Here is an 18880-nt window from a genome sequence, read left to right on the forward strand (position 1 = left end):
CATTTCATGCAGCTAAAGTGACCAAATCTTCCTATTTAGCCAGGATTCCCAGCTTATACCTTCTATTTTAGCCTAATTATTAATAGCTACGCCTTCCTTCTCAAAATGTCCTCGTTCGAATGATAATTCTATGGTCACCATCTATTTCATCTACACAACAAGTTACTGTAACAAAAAGATTAAAACATATGCCTTTTAGCAGAAAATTTATTAAAGGGTAATCAAATAGCACTAGCTGAGGAGAAAACCTTCTATTTCACTGAAGAATACCAAAGTGGACCAACTGATAAAAGTAGAAAACTCACTCTTTTATAAACCCTAGGGGAATTATTAAATCACACAAGACATCAAATGGGAGTAAAACCATTAAGTGAAGAGTTGATGGGGAACCAGAGATCACCCAGTGACAAAGTAACACCACACAGATTGCTTTTGGTGGCAGGAGGAAAAATATAACTTTAGAATGAAGGGTGTCAGTGCCTTAATACTTTGGTGAGCCTTACCTTCACCAACGATGAGCAAACATCACTTCAAGTGCATTCTCCTCACATTTAACGTGAATCTAATTGAGTCTTTAAATGTAATTTCCAGTTTATAGTAAATTCAGGAGACAAAGGAGCAAGTTAATGCATACTATATAAAGTGGCAATCAGGCTAATCTCTTCAACATGACAATGAAATGCAAACAGGATTCTACTAGATCACAAGAGCCTAAGGGACATAAAAACCAAAGCAATGTGCAGTCTTAAAGCCGACCAACTCTAAAGGGCATTTTGGAAGAATCGGAAGTGTAATTATGAGCTGGGTATAATGATAAAAAGGACTGATGATTAATTTTATATGTAATAGGGTATTATTTACTATGAAGGGAAATGTCCTGTTCTATTTTTCAAGAGATGGGTACTGAAATGTGGGTATATAAGAATAAGTAATAATTTACTTTCTTATTTCTGCACACAAATATGGTTAAAAAATAATCAGGTGCATGTGCGTACACATAAACCCACAGATATACAGCTCAGAAAATCAACTTCTCCATCTCCCCATAAGGGGAAAGTGAAACTGTTTAAAGAATAATCACTTGAAGGGGTTTAGATGCACTTGTCCCAGCTGCCCCCACACCTCGGTCTGGCTCCAGCATCAGGGATGTGCCCAAAGGCATGGTTCTATGGTAGATGCAGCCTATACAACAGAATTCTAAGATGGCGGCTTTCCCAGAATCCCAGGGCTAATGGCGGTCTGAACAAACAGTCTTGAAGAGCTCTCTCCCTAAAGCAGTAGATGTTGCAACGTCCTCTTCTTGTCCTAACTCATGGGCACCTGTCTAGAGATCCACACACCTCAACTGAGGAGCATCACCAGATAGGGGGAGAGCCTCGTCTCAAGAACACAGGCACAACAGTTCATAGAGGCGTCCTCAGGGCAAACAGGAACCTCTCCCAGGGTCCATCCTCAGAGTGGGAGGAAAAATCGTTTCCTAAGGGGGAGCGCTCACCCCGGTAAGCATGTAACTAGTAGACACTGGTGCTCCGAGGCCCCAGTGGCAAGACCTCTTGGTAGGGAGAAAAGTCACAGGTGACAGGTGAAGAACAGAACAGGTGAGGAAGGGGGAGAGACAAGATTTATGATAGAAGCTGAGAGAGAGAGAGGTTAGATGTGAGAGACTGGAGGATTTCTTAGTAACTATAACTTGATCACGGAGGATTTCTTGCTTAATGAGGGCCAGGAGAGGCAGCTCAGCAGTACCGTGAGAAGCGCAGCGGAGGAAGAGGACCCAAGAGCAGGACAGACGAGGTGGGGGAGCAAGCAGTAGGAGGAGACATGCTGAGCAGGAACGGGGAGCAAGAGATAAAACACAACAGCACCACGGGGAGATCGATGAAATCCGAAACGGCAAAGCAAACATAAGGACAGAGGGGGCAGGAAGTAGGAGAAAGACAGCTGGTCAAAGGTTGAGGGGGCAGAATTGGGAAGAGACAGGAGTTGACGACATCTCTCATGCGTGCGCTCACAGAAACTCAAACAGTAGGGGCTCCAGAGGGAGGGACAAGGGCCGAAGGCAGGCAGGCAGAGAGCAGAAGAGAAAGAACGGAAGGGCAGTGACGTGGAGCTGTGGAAGAAGGCAAGAGAGAGCCAGGAACGAGGAAAGTGCCCCTTCCAGCGGCACACCAGGGGACTCATACTAGTTAAAATATGACAGGCGCGGTGATCATGAGCCTTCTATGGCACATTCCAGAATTATGGAATTCAAATTTCCCATAGGACTAGAAGAACTGTTTTGACCAGGCAGCATTTCTGTGGCCGACCTGAATCATAACTTATCTTACACAAATGCCTAGAACGAGAGTAAGAACGGGATCTACTGTATTAAGAAAACAGAAGTGAACAGCTCTTGGATCTTCCAGGCACTATGAGTGAGGCCAATCAGCCTCGGGGGCTCCTTATTTTCCCCACAGCCCTGCTCTCATCCACTGGGTCACTGCATCATACAAACTGGCCTGAGGCTGCTAATTATTTTCCACCCATTCTTCTGTCCACCCAGAACCAACGTAAGAGGCAAGTGCCGGGTTAACATAATTAATGTAGACAGAAATCTGGCTAAATACTACAAAAAGTCCATTTTTCAGGCGCCTGATTATCTAGATTGCTGACTGCATTGATTACATCAATCCAATGATTGCCAGATCTTCACTTTCTTTCTGTTAGGCGAGATTTAATCTAGAGAACTAACAAATCTCTCTAGGATGCAAATGTCTCCCAGGACACATGATTTTGATTGACAGCTCACAGAATAATTTTGGAATGCATGCAAAATTAGACTCACACACAAAATTTTCATGCAAAGGCAAACCTATCCATCAACATAATAGTGGCTCCCAGAAAGCAGTCAAGGTTCTGTGTCTGGAAACTGGAAAACTGGGAAGTCTGATGTGTTAGAAGCCATAATCAAGCATATATGTTTGAAGGTTTTAATGTGCGTGGGTGCTTTCTAGCACATGACAAAAAGATCAGAAATTTGTATGAAAAATTATTATTACAGGATTTCAAATCACAATGGAGTGTGCACTTGAGAATTGCTGGGTTGCAGTCTGGTGGAAGAGATGGGCTGGTAAAATCAGATTCCTCGAGTCTTCAGTCTGTTTTTTGAACAGAAAACAGTAAAAGAAATACTCTCCCTGACTCATGATGCCAGTCCCTTAGAATATAGTCTAAATGTATGAGGTTGGCACAAGTTTAAGAGCTCTATTTCTTCCTAGCTGGAATGTGGGGCAGATACCGTATACAAAGCACAAGAATGCAGTAAATTATCAGTGCAGAGCGCACGAAACTAAAGAAAGATCCAAAGGGCCTCCTGGAAGAATACTCACTATTTGGTAGAGTCAGACAACTGATACTCTCGTCGTCTATCATAGCATTCCTGGATTCCAGGATCATTCCATAAACTCTTTATTGCATCTACGTATGGATTCTCAAAGGCAGACACCTTCTCCACGTCGACTTCTCGAACTAATTGTGCATGAGCCTGTTAAAAACAAACAAAAACAGCAGTTTTAATCTCTCTCCTTTCTGTCACTGAAAACTGCCTCTGGATCGCATGGTATACTGTGCACCACTGAGGTCTTCCTTCATACGTTTTTTTCAAACTGGTTTATCAAAAAGTCTTGCTTCCTTTTTTTTTTTTTCCCCTTAGAGAGAATCCAATCCCAAATCTTTCCCTATAGAGTAAACCTTGAGGCTACTTAAAGTCAATTAGAGGAAGACAGGGAAGACAGTGTTCAGTTCCCATCAGACAAGTGAGGATGTCATGCTACACATATGATCATTTCTGGTGACTCTCTGAATCCTAAACCAATATTATTTAAGAGGAAAAGGACAGGAATAATTATTCCATGTTTATAGTTTATTATCATCAAATACATAATTTACCCAGCCCTTGAGTGTTTACAGCTTAGCAGAAGCTTAATCAGACTCAACTAATTGGGTTTAGTTTCTATCACTCCTTTTCAGGGTAGGGTATAAAACCCCTAGAAGAACAATTAATATTAATGATGTGAAACAAAGTAACCATTCCCCCTCCCCTCCATTCCAATACACCCTACTTCCAAAGTATTTATTTCATATCTACCTTATCGACATTATCAGATTGAGAATTTCATTAATTTTTTTAATGAGGAAAAAGGACTTTGTTATTTTCATCATACAACATTTAGCAGGAAAGAGGTAAGGAGATTTAAAAAATTTTTTCAACAAGATTGAAATCAAAACGCTGTACGGTCAACCCTGAAATTAACCAAATTATACCAGTGCCTAAAATCCCAGTCAAACTAGGTTTCATGGATGTAGTAAGTTACATCCATAACCTGTAACTACACATGGTACATTGATATAATTACATTAATATATGTGTACGAATTATACATACACATAAATATGCAAATAAATATAACTATCTTGGAAATTGGAGATAAGTAGCTGATAATATATTTATATACTCTTACTTGCAGAAATACAAATTTTCAAAGTAGGTTAGCTGACGGCTATCATGATCACATGATGACCTAATTATTCATTTCAAAGAGTTTTACACAGATGGAATTTTAAGAAATTTTTTAAATAAGTTTAATCCATGTTAGACCCTGTCTGGTTCCCAAACTTCACCTTCCTTCTCTTCCAAGTGGGAAGGGCCATATCATTAGACTAATCTTGACTTAAATAAGGTTTTAAGAAGCCCAACATGATGAGACTGAAGAAATCACCTTTCTTGTTAGTTCTGTTCTGACCTTGCAGATCTAGTAAGTGAGAAATTCTAGCTCTGCTCTGGACCCCAGTCTTGGAAAAGGGATCCCTGTAGTTGCTTTCTGTACCTAATCCCTATCCAGGCAAACTCTCTTGTTATCCCAGCAGCAAACTTGTCAGCTTGGAGTCCTGTTTCTGAGTCCCACTCCAGGTGGGCCTACCTTAGTCAAAGGTCCTGTCCAGCAGGTATATGTCTCATACCTCTGCAGGTATACCTAATGTCAAGTTTCAACCCCTGCCTTTCTGCCCCATGCTCACTGAAAGTTCTAACTTAGTGTCCTGAGACAGGACAATGATCACATCCTTGGCATAATCCTAAATTAGAGTCCCTATGGCTACGTCTTTATTACACGGTTTTCTAGAGGACTCTGTGGATATGGGAAGCAGCAAGGTACAGAAGCAGGGGTCTTCACCTGCTGGATATACTCTAAAGACAAGGTTTTGAATCTGACTCTACTTCTTCTTATAACCCTAGGCAAAATTTCTTACTCTTTACAAGTATTATTTCTGGTGGGAAACATACTGCCCCACCAGCCTCAGGTTGCTTTGTATTGTATTACAGTACTGTAGCTTGGTGATTCTCAAAAGGCAGCATTACATGGGAATTTGAGAGAAATGCAAATCCTCTGATCCTCAAACTCTGTGCATCAGAAACTCTGGAAGTAAGGCTCAGCAATGTTTTAAGATTCTGATGCATGCAAAAGTTTGAGAACCAATTCAAACTACAAAGCACACAGATGCTCATTGTTCTAATCATAATTAATTGCCTTGCTGGCCCAGAATTGTTATGGGAAGCTAAAGAGAAGAGGCTCACAGAGGCACCAATCATTCCAAAGCAGATGTCTTAAGGGCCAGAAAGCCAGGAAAATGACTAACACGGGCTGGATACAGGCAATAGGGAGTAATGGGGACTGTGGCACATTGACAAACATGTTCCCTAATCAAAGACCACAGTTGCTGCTTAGCTCCAACCAATTGCCGCCATTGGCAAGGTAGGCCCATTGTTGCCAGATCTTCCAATTTTTCAAGGAAGCCAAAAAAATCTAGGTTTTCCTGTGAATTATCCCTAATTTTAGATCTTGGCAACCCTAAAAAAGATAAATAAAACATATCTGTGCCTGAGCTAGATCAGGAGCCATTCATTTGCAACATATGTTCTAAAAGATTCTTTTCCATTTGCTTCCCCGATGAGCTTGACCAACAACACTGTCCTGCACAAGCTGGAATACAGTAGCTGGCTACTGGTGAACACATGCTAAGGAGTAGGTAATTTTCAGTCCTTTCCCACAATATTTAGACAAATGATTATACGATCCACAGGAAGAAATGGTTGGGACCTCACTCTGAACAGGGTAAAAGCGACATGGCAACATAGGTTAGTATAGGTACTATTTCCACAATGCATTTGATACTTACTACCCTGGGTCAGTCATGTCATTTGGAAGGAGTCCTGTTTCTGTGTCTAGCGAAGTTGGCTTCTGCCAGAGAAAACAGCTTCAACATACCAGACACTTTTCACTATTATGATTAAATGTTTATTGGACCCCAGTGAAATGCTAGGTGATACAGCAATTAGAGAACTAGACAGCGTTCCTGCAGGGCATGGGGGAAACAGTTCATAAAGATGGCAACCAAACAAAGCACAGGATTATGTGCTCCAGGAGTAGGAACAAGACGGACTATTTGCATTTCCATCCTTAATTTCAGTTGACTGTACGGGCATTTAAATAAAGACAACATTCTCAACAGTGCAGAGTTGTGACTTTCCACCAAGAGCCTGCTGCTGTAAAATGAGATGACTTCTATTGCCAGAAACTCCTGTAATTTCCTCTCGTGGTCTATCTCTGCTTGCTTTTACTTACAACTGGAATGCCTTCCCTCTTCCTCTCTGCACCTCCTTTAGCTTTTGCTCCAGAGCTGTATCATACGCCACATCTCACAGGAAGTTATTCCTGATTTTCTTCCCCTCCAAAAAAAGTTATCTTTGCATCCTTTGCACCATGGAACTTCTATATTTTGCTTTATGTTAACAGTTATGTCTTGACTTATCCCCCTTCTAGTCTGTACAGTGAGGAAGGGGCCGGAGCTTATGGACTCTGATTTCTTTTGGGGCCCATATAACAAATACTTGCCTAATTTAACTGCACGTAAAAAGTATACAGATTTTCCTTCCAGGGCCCCCCAGAATCGCTCCCGTGAAGAAGCGTGGCGAGAAGAAGAAGGGCCATTCTGCCATCAACGAGGTAGTGACCAGAGAATACACCATCAACATCCACAAGCGCATGCATGGAGTGGGCTTCAAGAAGCGTGCCCCTCGGGCACTCAGAGAGATCCAGAAATTTGCCATGAAGGAGATGGGAACTCCAGATGTGCACATTGACACCAGGCTCAACAAAGCTCTCTGGGCCAAAGGAATAAGGAATGTTCCATACCGTATCCATGTGCAGTTGTCCAGAAAACGTAACAAGGATGAAGATTCACCAAACAAGCTCTACACACTGGTTACCTATGTACCTGTCACCACTTTCAAAAATCTACAGACAGTTAATGTGGATGAGAACTAATCGTTGATTGTCAAATAAAGGTATAAAACTGCAAAAAAAAAAAAAAAAAGTATACAGAAACACACTGCGAAGTCCTACAAGTCAAAGTCAGTTTCCCAAGGAAATCTTCCACCCATTACTGCTCTCATATAACTACACAATCCTTAGCAGCACTTACCAGAGTAAACGGTGCACATCTATGTGTGTGATACCCATTAGTATCTTTCTCCACATTCAGAGTACAACTTCTAAGACAGGCTCCACATTGCTTGGGGCCTAGCAGAGTGCCTGCCACTTTGGAGAGGCTCAATACATATTTGTTGGATGAAGGATACAAGGAAGGAAGAGTAGAAATTGTTCTAAACTTGCAACCAGGACATCTAACTTCCAGTCCTGCCTTAACCCATGACAGTAACTGGCCATTACTTAGGAGAAAGTACATTACTTTTTTTAGAACTTCATTTTTCTTGTCTATAAGATGATGCAATTAGACCAAATCACTTAAGGACTCATCTAACCATAAGCAGTATGATTGTAAACACAGAGTAAATGCATCTACAATGCATAGAACACCAAGGAGCATGTCATACCATTTACTGAAACAAGATCTCACTATTTCCAACCAGCGCCTGACAAAACAGGCAAATATTAGTAAATCTGTATGTGAGTAATGCCACATGGGGACTGAGCAAGTAGAATTCAGTACAGACACAGGAGATCAAACAGGGTGTCAGGGAGAAAGATTTAGCTGGCAGGTGGAGGTGAAGATGCATGATGCTTCTAGGGAGCAAGAGTAGATGAACCAAGGCTTAGTGGACAAAATAAACATGGCACTTTCGGTTAACTGTGGAAAAACCAGTCTAGTGAGGAAGTTTCATGCTGACTATTAATTCAAATTAACCTCCACAGGGAAAGCTGCAATACTAATCTCAGCTATGAACCCTAACTCAGAAGGCAACCTCCACCATCTTTGAAAGAATATCGCTCTCAGAAAACACAGGTCATTGCTTGGTTTTCACCCAGGACAGAACTTCTAAGTCACTTTTACTGCCTCTTAGGCTTCATTGTTTAATTCCATCCTTGCTGTTTTGGAAAATGACATCCAAATATAATCAACTGTAATTTGCATTTATGTAAGAACGTTCCCTGAAGTTCCGTAAGTTATTTAAAAGTATGACAGCATTTTACAAAATACACTTAGAATTTTTAAATTGCCTCTATAAATGTCCCCAATGAAAAGTAAAGCCTCTCAATTTTTTCGTAAGAAGTATTCTGTATGTGGAAAGAATAATCTTTTATATGTGAGAGTAGGAACTCTATTTGTTTTTTTCTATTTGTCCAAATGTCCAATGTGAATAGTGAAAATCACAAGCAATTATGCAAAATTAAATAACTATTCATGAAAAAAGCCTAACTCTGATGAAAAGGAAATAATTCATTTCCTTTTTTTTTTTTTTTAAAGATTTTATTTATTTATCTGAGAGAGGGAGCACAAGCAGGGGAAGTGAGAGAGGGAGAAGCACACTCCCCGCTGAGCAGGGAGCCTGATGCGGGCTCAATCCCAGGACCCTGGGGTCATGACCTGAGTCAAAGGCAGATGCTTAATCAATTGAGCCACCCGGGCCCCCAAGAATTCATTTCTGATAATATAAATAACAATTACAGCTGATTATTGTTTTTCTTTTAAACACTGTACATAGAAAAGCAAAGCAGGTATGAGTTAATCAAATAAAGAGAATGAAAAGCACAATTCTATCTCACTTTAGGTTACAGCTGAACACAGTGCATGGAAATACTTAATGATGAATGCTCACTTTCAGAATTCTTAGCAAGCTGGAGGCAAGCCTTAGAGGAACACTGTGAAGACCAAGTAGCTACTCTTAGGAACTCTGGCAGAATTTGAGGGAAAGACCACATGGAAACCACAAGATGTGCCAATGTGGTAATGTCTTATTTTCACCATCTGGCTGCCATAAAATTCAGGTAAATATTGGACATGTTGATATTTCCATGGTCACTTCAGCAAAGGGGAGGAACTGAGTCCCCACCATGGTGGGTCTTACCCTGTCCAAAAAGGCCAAGCCTTCCCACGAAATAAAAAGGGTCTTATAATCACTTTGGAAAGATTTTTAAAAACTTATTAACAGCTTGGGGTGGCTTTCGGCTGGAATGTCACACCTATTCTGGTTCCTACAATCCCAAAGGAGAAAACCAAATGGTGACTTCCACATTTGTGGAAGCTCTCAGACACAAACATTCAGTAGCTCATTAGGGGCTGCTCTGTTTGAAAGGGCGCCCGACACACACAGAGGCCCTCTGAATTAAAGAGTCTAAAACACTGTCGAAGTCTGTTTTAATTCTGAACCAAGGCTCACATCTTCTCATTCTTGTTTTTCCTAGGTGCTTTTTCCATTTTCACATTTGACTCTTAAAAAACAAAACAAAAAAACAAAACGAACAAAACCACTGCAAACTCCTAAATAAACTGGGGGGGGGGGGTGGGAATCCCATGCTTTTTATTTTCTTCTGCTCTAAGGAAATAGAGAGTTAAAAATAAGGGACCCACATCGGGCTCCCTGCTTAGCAGGGAGTCTGCTTCTCCCTCTGACCCTCTTCCCTCTCGTACGCTCTGTCTCTCATTCTCTCTCTCAAATAAATAAATAAAACCTTAAAAAAAAAAAAATAAGCGACTCTGGGATGGGATTGCTCTTCACCCAGCAGGAACAAAGGAGACCTCAGGCAAGCTATTTAACATTTCTAAACCTCTAGTTCCCAATCTGTCAAATGAGGGTACAAATAGCACTGACCTTAGAGGGTTAAGGGACAGAATGCACAGAAAACTCTTCAAGGCAGAGCCCAACACCTAAAGCTACCAGTTACTGAAAAAACAAAAGAAAAGGAAAAACAGCACAGAAATCATAAACCACGGTTTATGATAAATCACCCACCTACTAGCTTCTGCGATGTTGGGCAAGTCACCCAAGCCTTAACTTGCTCAAATGGGAAATAACATTCTGTAGGTCACACTGGATACTGGATCTCTGAGTCCTCAAACTGGCAAACACCCCTCAGCACAAAATCTCCTACAGAAAATGCGGGCGGGGACCCTCATTCCTTAGGCCGCTTCGCCTTCTCTGACTTCCTCCCAACTTCAACAGTTGACCTTCATTAAGGTGCATTAAACACAGGGCGACAGTTGTTGTTGATACATCTTTTTATGACCATTACTGCATAAATGACAAAGAACAGCAATGTCACACTGACCTCCTGCCCGCTGGGTTCACGTGGCAAAGTGACTCACTCCCACAGAAGAACCTATCCACACTTAGGATTCAACTCATTGCTCAGCAAAATTACAAATTACTACATGACACAGGCTTTTGAAGTCCCTGACAAAGATTATAAATCCTGTGTGTGGAATCTTTCAGAGCTAGGAATCTACAGATTCTCCTTTGCTAAAGCGCCCACGTCCCTCTTCATCCGGGGATCATACGGAGACGACTGAACCTTCATTGAGTAATCCAGAGAAACAGAGGAGGGGGAGGAAGAATCTGAACGACAGCGTGAGACCAAACCAGGCTTCATTCCTTACTCTCACACACCAGCCCTGTGTCTTTAGGCAGGTCACTCAAACTTCCTGAATCTCAACCGCCCCATCTAGAAGATGGGGAAAAGAATTGACTGACGGACTGGTAAGAAAAGTAAAATGCCTAAAACAAGCATTATAATTACTATGAAATACTGTAGCCTCTCAAAAATACCATTAATAAATATTAATTATTTCAGCAAATATTTACCTGTTGTTGTCAGGCAATGCACTTGACACCGATAAAGCAGAGAATCTACGTGAACTAAAATGTTCTGATTAACAAACTATCACATAAGCTTATTAACTGTCACATACTACTCTGCTTTCATTAAGACTATACAAATTTGATTTATTATCCCATTATTAAACTTATTTTTCTATCATTAGATTTTTATTTTTAGTCTCTATTATGGTGTTCACCAAGGCGATCAAAGCCTATAAGGCAGACTGCCTTTTCCAAAACACATTTGCTGGAAATATATTTCTCTCTCTGGTTTTGCTTCACCACTGGCTGTATCTGCTTCTTCTAAAATACACTGAATTCCTTCTTGGTGGAGGAAATCTCCTTCTTGGTTTTTTGTTTTTTTTTTTTTAAGATCTTATTTATTTGACAGAGAGAGAGAGTATAATCAGGGGGAGCGGCAGGCAGAGGGAGAGGGTGAAGCGGACTCCCTGATGAGCAGGGAGCCCAATGCAGAGTCGATCCCAGGACCCCGGGACCATGACCTGAGCCTAAGGCAGACGCTTAACCGAATGAATGATCCAGGTGCCCCTTTAATTGTTTAAAATATTCTTTTTTGGGGGGGTGCCTGGATGGCGTAGTCAGTTGAGCATCCAACTCTGGTTTTGGCTCAGGTCATGATCTTGGGGTTGTGGGACTGAGCCTTGAGTCAGGCTCTGCACTCAGCAGGGAGTCTGCTTGAGATTCTCTCTCCCTCTCCCTCTGCCCCTCCCGCTTATGCACCCACTCTCTCTCTCAAATAAATAAATCTTAAAAAAATAAAATATTCTTTTTTTAAGCACTCAATCTCTTTCTTGGCTCTATCACCAAGATTCCATGTAAATATTCTTGTGTTTAGTTTTCTGCTTATCATTTCCCTTTTTCATGTCTGTCTGCCATGTCATGATTATCAATATCAATGACACTGTAGGTCAGATGCTTGATGCAGCATGACATAATATATATGAAGTAGCTCCAGAGAATATGTTGACTGATTAATTACATGGTTCCATTACAAAGAATCTTGCTCTCAGCTCTGTAAAATCTTGGATGCCATATAAAAATCGTGCATGGCTGAAATGCTACTTCATGATTACGATGGTAATGTCACAGTATAAACGTGTGTGCGTATCCACACACCCTTATGACTACTACAAAAAACCGGCTTATTTTCCAAGAGTTCATACAAAGTCACATTGATGAAGAAGAAATTAGAAAGGGAGATTCTTTTAAAGATATGCATATTTATCAAAATAATGAGGTATGCCTATAAGGCTGCTTTCAAAGAAAATCTAAGGAGCATTAGTTACTCTGGATTTTAATGGCTGTTTATTTGAAAAATAGATTCTAAGATCAAAGTCACATTACTGTGGATAATGAGGGTTATAAAGAGTTAAACAGATGTCTGTACTACAGAACTCAGAACTGTCAATAAGGTAATGGTGCAGGGGCCTGGGTGGCTCAGTCATTAAGCGTCTGCCTTCGGCTCAAGTCATGATCCCAGGGTCCTGGGATCCAGCCCCACATCAGGCTCCCTGCTGAGCAGGGAGCCTGCTTCTCCCTCTCCCGTTCCCCCGGCTTGTGTTCCTGCTCTCGCTATCTCTCTGTCAAATAAATAGATGAATAAAATCTTAAAAATAAATAAGGTAATGGTGCTTAGAATGCATGAGCACAGGCTAGGCTTGGAGATACTACTGTCCTTCCCAAACCTGCCTGACTGTGGTAGCTTCGTCCCCCTCAGGTCAGGTGCCGGGACTGGTGTTCTCATGGATCACATTCTGAGAAACTGGGTAGAGACTGAGGGTTTCAACAAACAGACGGGGACTGGTTTTATACAAGCAAAACAACCAATGGACTGATTCTCCCCTATTCTGGAATAATAGGTAAATGCCTGCTTTAGAGATTCACATCATCTTCATTTTTGAGATCACATTATGCCTGTGGCTCATTTCCTGCTATTATGTCTCAGAAGAAACCTAATCATTTTAGTCCTCTGCAATGTCTGTTCTCCTACAATCTTATTAACTAGAGGACCATGCCGCTGCAGGGTTGAGATCTTATTTTGTTTCACAACAGGAGGAACAGATAAAGAAGATTTCCCTGCCTGGCTTGGTAGACTCTTGAACGACACTGAAAAAAAAAAAAAAATTAAAAGAACAAGCTCCTTAACAAAGCATTCCCAGATGCTCCCGGCAATTCCAGAATCCTGCCCAGCGCGTGTAATCTTTCTGGGACATCCACTGTGAAACCTGCCCTCTGTAGCTTCAGAACGTGTGCTTAGGAGAACGGAAAGGCTCACCGCTCACCATCCCAGGATCTCGCAGAAGGAAAGGAGCCTTTTAGAACACTTGTTTCCATACCCCTTTAACTCAGCAAGAAACTGCTCCAATAGTAAGAAGGTAAAAAGAAACCACAGCAATGCTGCCTACTTGTGCAATGAAAGAAAGTAATGACACATTTAGAACCTGAGTAGGAAGAAGGGAACGGAAATAAGAGAAGTCACATCTCATTAGGTATTTGGTGGGGGGGTTAAATATTAAGTTATATAATCTGTCACTTTGAGTAAGAACCCATATTTCAGGAAGATTATGGATAAGAATCAACTGTAAAAAGCTACTTGGACCAGTGTTGCAAAACTGGTAACTTTCTAGTGAGAATATGATAGTTTATAGTCTACACACGACACTTCTGAGTATGAAAATAGTCAGTTGTGTATAGCTTTGAAATATTTATTTATTGACCCACAAATCAGCTTTCCTATATTGGTATTATTAAACTGTCTCCAAATACAAAATTCTTTCTAAAAAATAAAATCTTTATGTATCCATGTAGATTAAAGTAAAAGAAAATGAGCAGAAGGATTTTTCTTGGGACATTCATGCATTTTAGTCATGTTCTTAGCCATATCTGTTCTAACATCATGTCCCTGACATTTTTCAGAAGATTGTATTTTTCAATATGGATACATTATATAATAAACTATTTCATAAAATTGCCTGCAATATTTTCCAAAATTGCACTAGCTGTTTTAGGTTAATAAATTTGAAATTGTTAACATTTTCAAACTGGGTCCTTCTTTATAGACTTTTTTTTTTTTAGACCTTAAATATTTTTAATTCAGAAATATTCTCCCTTTTGGGGGCCAAAATAGCTGAGAGCCCAGAACAAATTCTGCTACATGGAAGGTACTCTTAATTCTATTATTTTTCAACTGCAAATATGTAAATATTTCAGTTCAAATATTTCCATAGAACTATCTTTTTGTATTAGTGTAGAATATTATCTATCACAAAGATTTCAGGAGACAAAACTCATTATCGGTAGATTATCACAGCTTGTTTGGGCACAAATATAACTTATTTGTGAGTCATAACTAATTCCAAGCACATTCTCTCCATAGGCTTCTCAGTTTAATAAATGTTTTACTACAATACTGTGCTCTATCAGAAACTATATTCATATCCTTATCACTAAATACTTTCACTTTCAACAATTTTTAAAGAAGCAAAAGCATTTACCATATTATTCAAAATAACGATATTTATTTCTCTTTATCAGAATGAACTTTCAAAAGCTTCACCTTGATTCCCAGAATTAAAGGGGGGGGGGAATCAAACCATAATTGTTTGTGAAGATTTTCTTCTGCTAAAGGGAGTTCACAGAGTCATAGCTACTGCTTCATTTTTTTTTTTGTACATGCATAAGAAAACTTGGAATAAAAAAAATGAGCTAAATTAACATGGATCACTTGATCTAAGTGAAAAGTCATGATTCACAGAGTAATATAAAAATGCTTTTTCTGCAGCTGCCCATGCTAAAATGTTATTTGGGTACAATATTCTGAAAGTAACAGCTAATTTTGGAAGTAGACGCTGACACTTTCTCAGCAGATCTGTGTCTTTTGAATTTTGTGTGGTTGCTCATATCATTATGGTAAACATGGTGGATGCTAAATATTAACAAAGGATTTTGTACAAGTTACACATTGGTGTTAACTTCCTTGAGAAACAAAAAAATCAATATTTAATTTTCTGTTAAACATACGCTTTCAGGTTTTTTTTAAAGCTTATTATGGCCCAAAAGATTTATTGCAAAATAAAATCATTAGCCAACAATAAAACAAATAGTTAACAGATTTCCACCAAACAATAAATGATAAAACTGTCAAAGCAAATGCTCTCAGACCACCATGGCAAGACAGCCTGGCCTTGACTTTCCATATACTTCAGTTATATCTAACATAATTTCCCACTAACACTGCTCACTGAAGGTCTGGTATCTCAGTGGACCTTACAGCTTATAGACCAGCGCACAGCATGATTAGCTAGTAACAACCAACAGATGGTAAAGGCAAAAGCACCACATCATTCTCTAACACCCTACTGACTGGAAAGAGTTGGTTGTCCCAACCCACTCTTGCCCAAGCCTACTCCATATTAGCACTGAGTGCCCACATGCTGTCTCTGAAAGGGAGATGCAGTGACACTGCATCTGGAAGGGTTTGGGGAAAAGCTGGAACATCTTTCAGATTTAACCAAGTGTTGAAGTGAGAAGTCTGTTCAACTGCATGAACAGAATCTGGGAATACAAAATGAAAATCTATCAAATCCATCCTGGTTTATCTTAATAAGAAGAATGCTTCATTTAAAAACTGAGAAACTGGAATAAATACTAAAGTGATGAGATACTGGAGCAACAGCTGTAACCTGCAAGTATCTCAAGCAAACCAGGACTTTGGATCAGCCCACATATGTGAAGACGCAGGCTGGGGGAATCAAGAACACTCGAAGTAAGTTGATGAACTGCAGACCTCCCTTTCTAGCACAATTTTTTTTTTTTAAAGGGGTCAACATCTAAAATCAAGAGCCTTCCATTAAACAAACAAGCACATTTCCTACCTCTCGTGAGACACTGGAGGCGATGGCCCAACACTGAGCCCATATTCCAAGAGGACAAGAGGCTATAGCCAGGTAGGCTACCATCTACCCCATCCTACAGTCAATAATAATAGGAGAGAGCATAATTCTTTATGGAAGTGAAGAATATTTTATTTTCCATAATGCCCAAATTAATTATGTCGTGGCGAAGACTAGAACTTGGTCATCTTCCCATTACCTGGGTGGCCCTGAAGTAATGTGACTTCACGCCCACCCCTCACCCCCTGCAGAGCTTGTGTGATGCTCCTGTTCTGTGTATGATAAGGAGGCTTGCGTACTCTGCATAAGAGGAAGCAAGAATTACACTGAATCCAACTCCCACCAGTGGGCATTTACTCGGTTTCCTCATCACAATCCATTAAAAAGGTTGTGCACCTGGGCTCTTCTAATGTTTTCCCTTTACCGGCCCCTTAATGTGTTCCCTAGAGCTGTGGTTACACTGAACTCTGAGTGCTCTTGTTATGAGTTCCAATCCATGCAGGTCTAGCGGAGGGGACCAGGGCATGCATCAGGAATGGAATGGTACCACATGGTTTGGGTTATTAGGGGCTGTCGAGACTATATCGAAGTATAATGTACAGTGGCCAAGAGCCTGTGGCTTTGGAGGCAAACACTGAGTTTCTCCCGTGCTCCTACTGACTTGCTTTAGGGCCTTTCCAAGGCTCAATTTCCTTATCCTGAAAGTGGGGTTGTCATAAGGTCATCATGGCATTGTTATAAAGCTTAAATGTAATACTATTCATAACACAGCAGAGTAACATGCACATACTAATGGCTCAATAAAGAGAAGCAACCTTTCATTTGTACTTCAGGTAGGATCCAAGGGGAATGATGGTGGAATAGCCTCACCTAGTTTTTGTTTTTTGTTTTTTTTTTTTTTTTTTGGATTCAGTGAAACAAGTCTTTTGGAGGTTTCAAATTTTGAGAATCTGTTCCAAAAATTTCAGAATAACTTCTATGGTTCCTACCAACATGCTATATAGCATTAACAGCTTTATATCCTAAGGACATGCTGTTTTACACTCTTACTTAAATTACGGATTAAATACAGTAATTATAGTGACCACTGGGGATTATTATATAGTTACAGTTGTTTTTCCAACTAAAGCATGTTGCCTTTAGTTAACATATAAGAAATTTTTTTTCTCCACAGGTAAGCCCAAAACTCACTATATTGCATTCATCTCAATGTGAGTTTTCAAAACACACAAAGAGCACAACCTGACAAAAACCTTTTCTAAGACACCCAAATAGATGTGCATGAAGATTTTACCAAATATTATATATCCAGATGCACTCTTCCCGTTAAATTCTGATAAGCTTCCCGTGAAAAGTTAAAGTGGTTGGAAATGTAGCATGGGTCATGAAATAAAACCAAATCAAATCCATCTTAATATAACTCAAAAGGTCTTTGCAATTTGCATTGCTTTTTCAGGAAGATAAAAATGCATATTGCTTCTTTTATGTGTTCTTAGCTATACATCTATTTTTGAAAAGCTCTCATGTAATTTCTAAGTTTAGGACCTACTTCCTTTTTACCGTGCCGTCTGGGCTACAGTCCATCTCTGATACCATTTGGATCCTCACTCCAAGGAACCTATACAGACTGACTCTCAGAAGGAAGACAACCTTCCCCTAACCCCTTCTGTGCTTGTGGACGGTACAAGATGACCACTCTCTTCCTGTCTATGGCATCTATCGGCACCATCCACATAGATTTAAAATATTTTTTAGAATTCCCAGGACACCTGGGTGGCTCAGTCGGTTAAGCGTCTGCCTTCGGCTCAGGTCATGATTCCAGGGTCCTGGGATCAAGTCCCTCATCGGGCTCCCTGCTCAGTGGGGAGCCTGCTTCTCCCTCTCCCACTCCCCCTGCTCGTGCTCTCTCTCTGACAAATAAATAAAATCTTAAAATAAAATATTTTAAAATTCCCTTTACTTGGTGGTAGGAGAAAGCAACCTTTGTAGAGTTTCAACATCTTTGATTAAAACGATCTCTTGCTAGGAAAAGGAGGTAAAGGAAGAAATTCATTTCTTTTAGCCTAAGGCAGAACACTGTGGGGAAAGAAAACAAAAAGAAAAGGCAGTAGAAGGAGTCAGTGGAGGATTAAGGTTAAAAACAGTGGTGCACCTAAAGACAGAAACTGCGAAATCATTTATCTGGGTTAATGACCAGATTACTTATCTTTTTATTTTCCACTCATTAATATCAGATTTAAGAAGGATAGATTATATAGAAATAAAAAAAAAAACTTGGTAGGAAGGGAAACCTTCAAGCAATATATTCAAAATTTCAAACAGAAACAACTTGAGTGAAACAACCTAACACTGGAGTCTTACATTTAGGAAGGAAATCATCAGTCACCAGGAGTATCAGCCCTTACAAAAAGCTAACATACAGATCTGGGAAAGAAAAGATGTGTGTTGGGCCCTCGGTCTTCCAAGAATCCAATCCATCTTCTCATTTAAACCTTTCCTAATGGTTACCTTCTCAGGGCATTTAGAGACTTCATAAGACACTCAGGGGACACCAAGCTATATACTTGCCCGGCACTGCTTTGTAACTGTTCCACGTTTGTGCACAGAGAATTTCCAACAATGCTGTCCATTACCTGAGGGCAGGAACTGCCTACTCTCTCACCTTCTATCTAGCATAGATGCTAGGGCTACTTAATACGTATTTCTACAACGGAACTGAACTGTCTTCATTCTGATATATTTGTCCAGAAATACGATCTGACAAGACCAAGGACAAGAAGAAATAATGACCAGCACTGGACAGAGGAAGCCGACC

The 18880-nt window shown here is 40.2% G+C and overlaps 1 protein-coding gene and 1 pseudogene across 1 annotated transcript in view; one reads left to right on the forward strand and one right to left on the reverse strand.

Annotated features, from left to right (window-relative positions):
- The window catches only part of GNAQ (G protein subunit alpha q), a 302033-nt gene that overhangs the window by 92011 nt on the left and 191142 nt on the right, over window positions 1–18880 (reverse strand). The window contains exon 3 of the mRNA XM_028090368.2: window positions 3369–3523. Within this exon, the coding sequence (XP_027946169.1) occupies window positions 3369–3523 (155 nt within the window). The remainder of the gene's footprint in view (window positions 1–3368; window positions 3524–18880) is intronic.
- LOC114198741 (large ribosomal subunit protein eL31 pseudogene) lies at window positions 5728–7361 on the forward strand (annotated as a pseudogene).

The sequence above is a fragment of the Eumetopias jubatus genome, unplaced genomic scaffold, assembly GCF_037043125.1.
Source record: "Eumetopias jubatus isolate StellerSeaLion01/CBP00866 unplaced genomic scaffold, mEumJub1_p1.0 scaffold_15, whole genome shotgun sequence".
Lineage (NCBI taxonomy): Eukaryota > Metazoa > Chordata > Mammalia > Carnivora > Otariidae > Eumetopias > Eumetopias jubatus.